This window comes from Clupea harengus, chromosome 3, assembly GCF_900700415.2.
Source record: "Clupea harengus chromosome 3, Ch_v2.0.2, whole genome shotgun sequence".
Classification (NCBI taxonomy): Eukaryota; Metazoa; Chordata; class Actinopteri; order Clupeiformes; family Clupeidae; genus Clupea; species Clupea harengus.
The window spans coordinates 19,113,951-19,125,529 of record NC_045154.1 but is presented as its reverse complement, the minus strand read 5'-3'; the positions used below and the strand labels follow the sequence as shown (position 1 = coordinate 19,125,529).

At 45.6% G+C, this 11,579-nt stretch overlaps 2 protein-coding genes across 2 annotated transcripts; both read right to left on the bottom strand.

Moving 5' to 3' along the window:
• Nucleotides 1-341: 341 nt before the first annotated feature.
• LOC116219282 lies at nucleotides 342-5,720 on the bottom strand. The gene is made up of 7 exons (XM_031562484.2): nucleotides 5,363-5,720; nucleotides 2,748-2,959; nucleotides 2,070-2,335; nucleotides 1,354-1,480; nucleotides 975-1,151; nucleotides 558-719; nucleotides 342-346 (listed from the first exon to the last, which is right to left on the bottom strand). The coding sequence occupies exons 1-7, from the start codon at nucleotides 5,509-5,511 to the stop codon at nucleotides 342-344; spliced, it is 1,098 nt and encodes a 365-aa protein (XP_031418344.1). The 5' UTR covers nucleotides 5,512-5,720.
• A 1,616-nt stretch (nucleotides 5,721-7,336) lies between these two features.
• LOC116219279 (trichohyalin-like) lies at nucleotides 7,337-10,636 on the bottom strand. The gene is made up of 3 exons (XM_042707448.1): nucleotides 10,544-10,636; nucleotides 10,177-10,282; nucleotides 7,337-10,004 (listed from the first exon to the last, which is right to left on the bottom strand). The coding sequence occupies exons 1-3, from the start codon at nucleotides 10,550-10,552 to the stop codon at nucleotides 7,759-7,761; spliced, it is 2,361 nt and encodes a 786-aa protein (XP_042563382.1). The 5' UTR covers nucleotides 10,553-10,636; the 3' UTR covers nucleotides 7,337-7,758.
• Between the last annotated feature and the right edge of the window lie 943 nt (nucleotides 10,637-11,579).

Genomic DNA, 11,579 nt, shown 5'->3' with positions numbered 1-11,579 from the left:
TAGATAAGTGTTGCGTCTAGGCACAGCATCTAGGTGGCTTCTACCAGGACCCTGGATCCTCGGCGAGGGAGAGCGCGCCTGCTCTGCAGAGGAGAGGCTGTGAGGGCGGTGGGACCTGCCGGCTGTGATGCTCTCAGTGCGGCAGGCCGAGGATGCCAGTGCAGATCCACCCTGATCAGTGTCTGCAGTAGAAGCGTTTGCACCTGTTGTTGGTGACTTCACACTTCCTGTTCTTGTCTCTTCAGTCTCTGAGGATGGAGAGGCTGAGGACGTTACATGCTTATTTGAAGCTTTAAAAGTGCTCCTCTTTGCTTTTAATAAGTTGTTGATATTGTTTTGTTTCAGACTGTTGGCAGAGGAGAGCATGGAAACAACTGCCACGGGGGGCTCTCTATTGTCTTGTCTGGTAGACACGGACGTCTGTGTGTTTACATTATCATCACAGAGTATTTCTGAAACACTGTGGTCTGTTTGTCCACATGCAGGAGACCGACCAGGTATACTAGGCTTTTGATTCTCATTGGAAAAGCGGTGAATAAGGTTTTGTGTTTCTGTACCTCCGGAAATAGGTTGGTTAACGTCCTTTTTAATTTCCCTGTCAGAAGTCAAGGGCACACAGCACAAGGAGGTGTCATCTGGAGTGATGGGCAGACTGGCCTCCCGTGAGTCTTCGTCTTCATCTTCATCTTCATCAGCTTTACTTGGAAGTGGGCCATCTTCTGTGGGGTCACATGACTCTTCAGTTATGTCACTTCCTCTGAGAGGGGGGCTCACCCCCTCAGTGGGTTCAGGCTTCTCACACCTCCCTGTCGTAAACTGCTCTTTTGGGTCAGCGGGCCATGTAGATCTGTCTGTGTTTCCGAGCTCTGTGTTGATAAATGCAAAAGCCTCGCACTGCAGTTGTCCTGTTGCTGTTTCAGGTCCCACAATGCTTTGCTGCTCTGCCTCCCATCCCTCAGGTCTGGTCACTGTACCATTTGGGATACTGATTCCCACTGTGTGTCTGTCCTGCTCTGGAGAGGGCGAGGGGCTTGTCCCCTCTGACAGTGACGCTGGCCTTGTTGTGAGGAGACTGGCTGGCCTTGAGGCTGACTTGGTAGGTCTAGAAATGTCAGGACTCTGTCTGTCATGTTTCTCTCTGTGTGTCTGATCTGCAGGGAGAAAGAATAGACAATTAAAGATCATTCTTAAGACAAAATCCAGTCACAGGTGTGTTTTGTTCACCAGCATTCTAACAATAATTCAACTGAGAATAAAAACAATAACTATTCTACTGCTCATAAAGAATGTTCCTTAGATTTACTAACTTAACACACTGGGACCAGGAAGCAATAACAAGCCAAAACAGTTTACCTGTGCATGACTCTGCTTTCAGATGAGTTCCTGGGAAAGATGATTCTGTTTGTTTATCTCTCTCTGTTATCTCTCTCTGTTTCCTGATGGCTTGGGACTCTTCACTTGAAATGCCATGGCGGTTAACCTAGGAATTCAAAACAGATAAATGACAATGTCCTTGACATGCTATCTCTCTTCAATTACACTAACCACTAACCGCAATTATGATCCTTTACCCGACTTGTTTTATGCTGTGTTATTGCAAATGATTGTCTCTATTTTTAGCATTGTGTATTTACAAATGACACGGAAGTCATGTTATTTTTAAAGTCATTATTGTCACAACAATGAAGGGAGAAGCCTGGCTTTGAGAACAATATCTTTATGTGTTCCTCCAATAAAACGACATGTCCTATGTGAGGTGTGGCATACTGAGAAGGGCATTCTAAATCCAGGGAGGGTGATGTGCTGAATCTCTTTAAGAGGCGCGTGTCTTAGTCAAGGTGAACCAGCACAGGAAGGCCTTGCTTTCTATGTATAGAGTGCAGCTTCAGAAAACTGACGTTACTCACACAATAGTCTTTTTATTGGCTGCCGTGTATAAAGTACAAAGTGCTTTGCATATGAAATTATCCAGCACAGGAATATTTTATTTTATTTTATGATTAACAAAACATTACGTGACGTACATAACGTTGGTGCTGGGCTATGATTGACTGAATGCTGATCTGTACCTGTTGAGGCCTGCTGATGCTGCTGCTGCTGCTTGCATCTGTGCCTCTGCTGCTGCTGCCCATGTCTCTATGACCGCTGCTGATGTTCACGTCTCTGCTGATGTTCCCGTCTCTGCTGATGTTCACGTCTCTGCTGATGTTCCCGTCTCTGCTGTTGCTTTTGCGCTGCAGAAATGGGATGCTGAGCAGTGAGGAGAGACGAGAGCGTAGGCTCGGGTGCTTCCCGACTCCTCCTGACGAATCTCCAGCTCTGCCAGCTTGGCTTTCTGGAATAGAGAGCACATCACAATTATCAATGACACCAAGACCTGGCATGGTCCCCTGGGACAGACCACATTACTTTTACTTTAGGCCTCAAGCATACTGTCCTGTGTCCTGTGTAGGCATTCCCCCTGTAGCCATTGGTGCTATACATTAGAATGGCTAATGGTTTTCAGCCACTGCATTTAGTATTTATAACTTGCATGTGTCTTGCACTGACAATTAGATTTTGTTTTTCATTTTTTTTCTTCTCCAATACGCTGTACAAAATCAAAGCAAAAAATCAAATCAAAGCAAAAAATAAATAAATGTATTCAAATACAACATTTACCTCAGGTTTCTGAATCATTACATTCAACTAGATAATGTAGATTTATGAATGATGTGTACAGAACAGAATGTCTGAGGATCTCTTGCCTGTGTTTGCCTGTGTGTTCAGCCTGGGTAAAGCCTTCATAGGTGGTGGGTTTGCCTGTGTGTTCAGCCTGGGTGAAGCCTTTATAGGTGGTGGGTTTGCCTGCACTGGTGAGACTGGGAGCATGGTGCTCCATACGGTCTGCGCTCGCTGAGGGGAAGAGCTCACAGAGTTCTTCATTCCCAGCCTAGTGTCTCTCCCAGGGAACAACCGGCTGAGGAACAGCAACAGAATTTTAGTTGAAGATCATATTAGCATTCCTGAATGCAGTTAAATCTTTACATTTACAATTTTATTCAGATGCTTACATAGACACAGACAGCATGTTGTCAACATGTAGCTCACTAAAATAGTGAATTAAAAATGATTTTGCTATGAATTATTTAGTATCTGATGACAGCCCTTTATTTAACTGCGTGTCTTCACTCTACAGTTTCGGATTAATTTTTAACAGTTGTTATCTGTTTTTAGAGTGAGCTGTTACCATAAACTTCAGGGATGGTCTGTTGTCTTTTGCTTTCTCTTTTATAATTATCTTGCACTCAAGTGATAAGAAGTTTGACCTGGACAGCATTATGACTGGTGCCCCAGGTGTCGCAGCACGTAGGCTACAGGTGCTTCCATATTGTGTGTAAACAACATGTAAATGGATACTCTGAACAGACTGGTCGAGCACGTCAGCATATATCCTGCAGTAATTTAAACTAAGATGCTGAACTCCAAATAGCTCCTTGTGCAACATCACAATGGGATCATTACTTCCCACCGCTTCCTGTGACTAGAGGGGAAGACTCATTTGGAGTCCATTAATGTTTGCGAAGGCTTCTTCCTTGGCTAGGAGACGACTCTGAAACAGACCTGGCTTTGATGTGGTATGGTTGTGGCAGGCCAGGCCAGATTCAGGTCGGAGTAAGCCACTGAGATCCATATGTGTGAGAACTGCACACTGAGATCCATATGTGTGAGAACTTCACACTGAGATCCTGAGATGCCTGATGGACAGTTATTCTATTTTGACCTTGCTCCATTGTTTCATCCTTAACGTTGTCTTCAGTTTCGTTTTTGTGCTGTCTGAGTACATCTGGGTAGATCTATACACATGGAAGTTTTTTTCTGTGTATAAATGTGTGTGAGAACTGCACACTGAGATCCATATGTGAGAACTGCACACTGAGGTCCATACGTGTGAGAACTGCACACTGAGATCCATATGTGTGAGAACTGCACACTGAGATCCATATGTGAGAACTGCACACTGAGATCCATACAGTATGTGTGAGACCTGCACACTGAGATCCATATGTGAGAACTGCACACTGAGATTCGTATGTGAGAACTGCACACTGAGATCCATATGTGAGAACTGCACACTGAGATCCATATGTGTGAGAACTGTACACTGAGATCCATATGTGTGAGAACTGCACATTTGTCAAAGAATGCCGTGCCACAAACGCTGACACCGTTACTGCAGCCTCTCTGGGAGAGTACTGTACCTTAGTTACAAAGGCAAGGTTATGACCCCAGCTACTCTGGAGAACAAACAATGATTACGTGTCTTCCCCGTGTCTTTGTGACTTATGGATAAGTGTCTGTTAACTATGGAGACACCTCAGCGAAGTACAGACTCAAGGCACTTGGACATCTTCTTAAGCCTGCTTTTCTACCTGAAAAGACTTTGGTGAAACACGAGAAGTACGAAGTTTAGCCGACTCAATTACTAGTGCCCACAGCATAGTTTGGGTACAGAAAAATACCGTCAACATTCAATGGGAAAAGGTGTAACGCGGATCATATTCCATGCTTTTTTGTGTAGGTGCACTCACACGAGATGAGCATATAGCATTACAGAAATAACATTCCCCTCCATATCCAGGCGATACCTACTCTATATATGCATTCTACACCAGCAGTTAGCCACAACCTTTATGACTCACATCATTTTGACTGATTGCATTTTGAACATTGTGACACTCTGAACACACCACACCCGTGAATACTGAAAGGCTTGTTGCCAGGGACCCTCCCTGGATATCCCACAATCCCACACACACGCACACGCACACACACACACACACACACACACACACACACACACACACACACACACACACACACACACACACACACACACACACACACACACACACAAGTCCAGAATGTGGCCACAATGCTACTGCCATTCATGTGCAGTGGCACCAGTTTCAAAACAGTACACCACTAAGCTATTGAGCTTCCAGAGTCATGACGCCGCTTCCATGACAAAACACAAAGAACCAAAACAAAAGTAAGTGCACTGCTGTTGCCTATGACAACTACAGGTATTTTGTCTGCAAATGTGTGTTTTTCTCAAATTAGAATGGCCTTGATCAATGAAGAATCTACCTGAAAAGATGTACATTTAGTTGCCAAGCTGTCAAGCTCATATTAGGCAACAAAAGTATGACACATTTGTCATTGTCTTCCAATAATTATCTTCATGGACAAGCCGTTGCATTTGTTATTTTTTGAAATATTATTATTTTGGATGCACATCCTTACTAGTACACCTTTTTTTAAATTCGAAACCCACTGAAGTTCACCCTATAGGGAATAGTATCATCTGTCTTCCACTTACCCCACTCTCTCTGCCTCGATCATCTTCAGATGCCTGTCTCGCTCGAGCACCCTCAGCACAGTCTGAGTCTCCTCTCTGCTCAGGAAACTCAGGTCAAAGTTCTGCTCAGCTGTCACTGCCATTGGCACTGTCTCCGATTCCACCCACATTTATACCTACTCTCTTGATCCGTTTTCCAATTTTATTGTGCCATTGTCACAAAACTGCCCAATATCCCTTATCTTAATTTGACAGGGATTTCTCTGGAAGTCCATGCCGGCCTTCACACAAACATGTGTAGACTTAGAGTTGAGCTAGGGGTGTGGGCTCTGACACGGCTCCTTTAGTCCTGCCCTCAGTCTGTGGTATTTGTCTTAGAGGGAGGCAACCATAGACAACTATATATGACTATGGAGGCGACCAGTCTTATCTGTGCAGGGTAAGGAGGAAGGCATGGGAGGGGCAGCTTTAATTAGTCCCAAGACACTCACTCGTGATCTCCTTTGTTAAGCATTAGTGAAGTCATAAAGGTGAATTGAACGAGTGTGTGTATGTAAGTGTGTTTGTGGACTGCAGCAGGCTGGGAAGAAATTCATGCGAAGTATAGGGGATGAACTGGGAATGCGGAAAAAAACATTATTTCTTTTGGCTCAATGGGTTTTTGCCTTGTCATGCAAATCAAATCAGATCCACTTTCTGCACCAGCTCCGTCTCTCAGGCATCTCACTAAGAGGATTGTGCAGGTTTGTGGGCTGGCATGGCTCATTATGCTGGTTTAACAAAGAGGGTTTTAGCATGCCACAAACACACCCACAGGTGGCATTCCTTTCATTGTATTATATTTCCTCTTGGCAGTAGTATTTCCTTGATAAATACATGAAATGGTTGCAGTATTCTTTGAGCACCTGCACCAAAGTGATAATATATCGCATCTTCTCTGTCATTGCATATCAGAGCTTTGAGGCTTTATAAATTGTTAATGACAGTATATAAACAAATACATTTGAACTGAATGGAATTTTACAAATTGTATTGACTACACAAGACACACATGTGTAATGGAATACACTTTATAATGAAATGAGCAAACAGCCAAATAATAATAATGATAATAATAATAATAATGATAATAATAATAATAATGATAATGAAGTGATGGGAATGGATGGGAAATGTATAATTCACTACAGCTGGGTTGAGAGCAGGATGGGCTTGGCTGGACCCAGGCGCTGTGAATCACAGTGGTGTTTGGACAAGTCCAGATGGCTCTGGGTCACAGTGGTGGGGGGCCGTGGCAAGAGGAGCAGCAGGGGAGGTGGGACAGGACACAGAGACGGGGTAGGGGGCAACTATCATTTTGGCAGACAGGCACTCTGGTAGTGCCAGAGTGTGGGCAGTGAGTGGCCACACTGCAGGTTGACATTACAGTGAAGAGTCTACTCTCATCTCTCTCTCACTCTCCCTGAAGAGAGACAGAGATCGCGACAATGGCCACTCCGATCCAAGACCGTAGGTGTTGTTGACTGCAGTCGGCTCCGAGGAGCTTGCCGTGATTAAGGAGTCTTGACCCTTCTGGCGCGACCAGGCCGGCAGGAGGTCATCGCTTTGGCTGACGTGGCGGCTCCGGCTAAGAGCGCCGGCGGGCGGCAGAAGGTTTCTCCCTGGGTGGAGGCCAAGCCTGGGCCCTTCGCTGATCTCTCTCAGACCTCCAGGAGGAGGCACTGCTGCGGGGGCACCAGGCACGGGTAGCGTGAGGATGAGGCACTGCTGCGGGGGCATCAGGGGACATCAGGCACGCGTAGCGTGAGGATGAGGCACTGCTGCGGGGGCATCAGGCACGGGTAGCGTGAGGATGAGGCACTGCTGCGGGGGCATCAGGCACGGGTAGCGTGAGGAGGAGGCACTGCTGCGGGGGCATCAGGCACGGGTAGCGTGAGGATGAGGCACTGCTGCGGCGGCATCAGGCATGGCGCGGGTAGCGTGAGGATGAGGCACTGCGGGCATCAGGCACGGGTAGCGTGAGGGGAGAGAGAGGGTTGGCTGGGGTAATGGCCCTGGCTGTGGGCCTTTGGAGTGGGACAGGTGCGAGAGAGGGACTGGGATGAAATGATCAGACTGAAGGAGAGAGGCTGAGAGAGAGGACTGACAATACATTTGGGATTCCAGAAGTGTACTGTAATTCTGATTCTGTTGTTGTCGTTGGGTTTAAGATTATTTTTAAATTATGATTTAGAAACAGTTGAGGCCATAACTTGAGAGGATTGCTGAAACCGCAGATCACATAGAAGGGCACAGTTGGGACTGGTTAGCATCAGCAAGTATTGCAGTTTTTTTTTCTCTTAAATCCATTAAATGCCTTCAATATCACATTCATCCTTACAAAGTGTAATTTTAACATGGGCAACATAGTCTGCCTTTTAGCTTCTGTTCTTTGTCTTTGTTGTTTTGTCTTGTTCCATGAGTTGCATCTCTTCCATGATCAAAGCATCGATGTCATCCTCCTTCTTCAGTGTCTCTGTCACTGCCTTCGCTGCACGTTTTTGATTTTGTACTTTTGCTTCCAACTCTTGTTTGAACAACTCAAGCTCCTCGTTGATCAGGTTGTCAACAGTCAGCTCCTTGTCAGGCTTTTTCTTTTTCTCAGTTTTCGTCCTTTTCTCACTGCTTTTCTCTTTCACTGGCTTCATCCCGTGGTTGGTGCTTGGCCCTAGTGTCTTAGCTGGCTTCAGCGTCTCTGTCACTGCCTTCGCTGTACGTTTTTGATTTTGCACTTTTGCTTCCAGTTCTTGTTTGAACAACTCAAGTTCCTTATTGATCACGTTGTCAACAGTCAGCTCCTTTTCAATCTTTTTCTTTTTATCAGTTTTCGTCCTTTTCTCACTGCCTTTCTCTTTCACTGGCTTCATCCCGTGATTGGTGCTTGGCCCTAGTATCTCAGCTGGCTTCATCGCGTGGTTGGTGTTTGGCTCTAGTGTCTCAGCTGGTGATTGTTTTGGAGGGGATATACGTTTGGTTTTATTTTTCTGAGTGACCGGCTGAGAGTCGTTTTCATCAGTATCCCACGGAGAGGAATGTTCTGCATCCCCTTGTGCTTCCCTTGAGCTCCACTGGGTGGCGCTTTGCTGTTGCTTGGGTAAGATGTGACACTGGGTGTTAGTGTTCAGATAGATGTCCAGATCTCCAAAGTCAGTTTCGTCTGAGTCCACGGACGAAAATATATCATAATCCATGGGACGAAGCGGCTCCCTTTTCTGAACCCCTCGCTTCTTCTCCCTCTCCAGATCTCTCCACTCGTCCTCGAGCTCTCTCAGACGCGCAGAGTCCTCCTCTTTCCTCACGGTTGCCCTCTCCTTCATCCTCCTCTCCTTGGCCAGCAGTCTCTCTCTCTGCATCTCCAGCTCCCTCTGCTCTGTCTCCACTCTCAGTCTGTCCCTGTCCAGCCTCCTCTCCTCCTGGTCCAGCCTCCTCCTCTGGGCGGCTTGCTCCTCCGCTTTGAGCTCATAGTTCTCCCTCTTCTTTTTGGTCTTCATCAGCTTCTCCTCCTGGAACTGCACCTCCTGTTTCTGGAGCTCAATGATCTTCCTCTCGTTCTCCACCCTTGCCCATTCTTCCTCCATCTCCTGTTTTCTCAGTGCCTCCCTCTCTCTCCGCAGCGTCAGCTTCTCTGACAGCTTCCTCTCCTTCTCCTGGATCCTTTCCTTCTGTTGCTTCACTTCCTGTTCATCCGTGTCCCGCTTCTGCTGCATGCGCTGTCTCTCTTCCTCGACCTTCTTCCACTCCTCCTCCAGACCTCTCTTTTTCTGGGCCTCCATTTTGCCTTGCTCTTCCTCGATCCGTCTCCATTCCTCCACCACCTCTTTTTTTCTGTTCATCTCCTTCTCTTTTCTCTGAGCCTCCCTCTCTTTCATCCTGCGCTCCTTATCGTGGAGCTGCTCCTTCTGGACCTCCACCTGTCTCTGTACCATCTCGATCCTTTCCTCCAAGCTTTTCTTCTCCGCATTGATTTTTTCCCACTCGTCTTCCAGTTCTCGCTTTCTCTTGGCTCCCTCAAGTCGGTGCATCTCTTGCTGCTCGTCCATTGCCCTTTTTTCGGCCTCTAGAGTCCTCCTCTCTTCCTGCAGCTCCTTCTGTCTCAGTTCTGCACTCTGGCGCTTCATGAGCACTTTCTCCTTCAGCTTCCTGTCCTTCTCCTCGAGCCTTTCCCTCTGAATCTCCAGCTCCTTCCTCTCCGCCTCTATCTTCTTCCACTCTGCCTGAATCCTTCCCCACTCGTCCTCCAACTCCTTCTTCCTGCTCTCACTCTCTCTCTCCTTCCTGAGCTCCTCTTCCAATCTCTCATTTCGATTCTCCAGCTCCCTCTGCTCCATCTCCCTCCTCACCTCTGCCACCTTCTTTTTCTCTCCCTCCATCTTTTCCCACTCCTCCTTCAGCTCCTGCTGTCTTCGCTCCTCCTCTCTCTTCATTTCATCCACCTGTTCCTCCAACCTCTTTTTTTGGAGTTCAACTTCCTGTCTCTCCATCGCGATCTTGTCCATCATGCTGTCAATTTCTGCCTTTGCCTCTGCCCTTTCCCTTGCACTCTCCCCCTGTGTCTCCTTCTCCTCAACGTCACTACTTCCTTGACTATCCACATACTCTCCTTTCCCTTCTCTAAGGTCCTCATCTATAAGTCAGATACACACACACATAATGCATTCATGCATATATGATGTCTACAGTATCAACTAGGTAGGCATACCTCCCTATAGATTGGTACAAAATGTATCTACACATAAAATACAGGTCTGCTACATTTACTGGTTTTTGCAGGTAACATTGTTGTATTAAACACTCACCTGAGGCTCTAAAGTCCCTCCTTTTTCTCCTCTCCTCCGTCACACTCCACTGCTGTTTAAAAGTATTCAGCTTTGCATCCACCTCTCTGGACAGGAGGCATCGCACCTAAGACAGTCGCAGACAGCAGCACTATACTTAGTTACTCTAATAAGGTCTCCTCAGAAAGACTGTAGATAGATTGAAACAACGTCTTTCAAGTTTTGGTCAAACCAGTCTTATTACATGTATCTTCCAATATACTATTGCCCTTACTATTGGCTAAAACACTGCTAATATACAACTGCCCATCACAAACTCTATCTCTCTCTCTCTCTCTCTCTCTCTCACTCACACACACACACACACACATTTTATATAGGATCTTACCTCTTCCATCCTATCCTCCAGCCAGATTCTCTCCTCCAGAAGTTTTACCTCCAGCACCTCTGTCCATCCCCCGCCCCACTCCCTCGAACTGAACCGTTGCTGAGAAGAAGGAGAATTGTGTTCATAAACCATCACAGAATAAAAATTATCTAGACTTAGACTTAATCTAGACTAGACTTAATAAACTGCACAAATCACAAAGAAATCAGTTAAATGGACCTATCACATTACATTTCAAAGTCAAAGTAGCTTTATTGTCAATTTCTTGATTTAGATGGCCTATTAAACCTCGAAATCCTTGGTCAATTAAAATTAAAAGCTTAAAATACAGTGAATTGAAACAGACTTACCATTCAGCTTGCACTTAAAAGAAAGAGTACAATTAAATTAAAAGAGACAATATTTTCCTTAGTCTTCAAGAAAGCTCTGATAATGTATGTGTGACTGTAAAGTGAATGTTTGCGATAATAATGAAACAAACTTAGAACTTATAGAATACATGTATTGTTTTATTGTGACATAATGTGCAGCTGGTGATGTCATAGCGGATCCGCCCCCTCTTCTGATGACAATACAATTATTTGGTGTTGCCCTTGGTTACGCCTCCTTCGGTTGTTTCACATTAGTTTCCCCCACGGAATTATTCTTAGTCAGTTAAAGTTAACGGAAATGCCAGTCAGGCTAATTTTAGTTTCAAGTTCTTCTGAAACTAGAATTGATATATTTACGTTTCAACATAATTGAAATCCATGTACTACAGTGATGAGAAATCTTGAGAAATTAAGTGCTATCAGCTGTTTTAATTAGCATTGCTCTGTGCCAGCTAAAGTTAGTTAACTCAGCCAGCACAATGGGCTCTATGCACGCCAGTAGAACGTTCACGACAATGCCAAATAATACGGCTCACTTAAGGCCCCGTCACACCATGACGTTCTGGTCAACGTTCTCTGAACTTTCTAATCGTTCAATTTCGAGCGTTCTAGGGCGATGTGGACACATCTGGCGTGTTACTAACAAAAGAATAGCGTAGGACTGA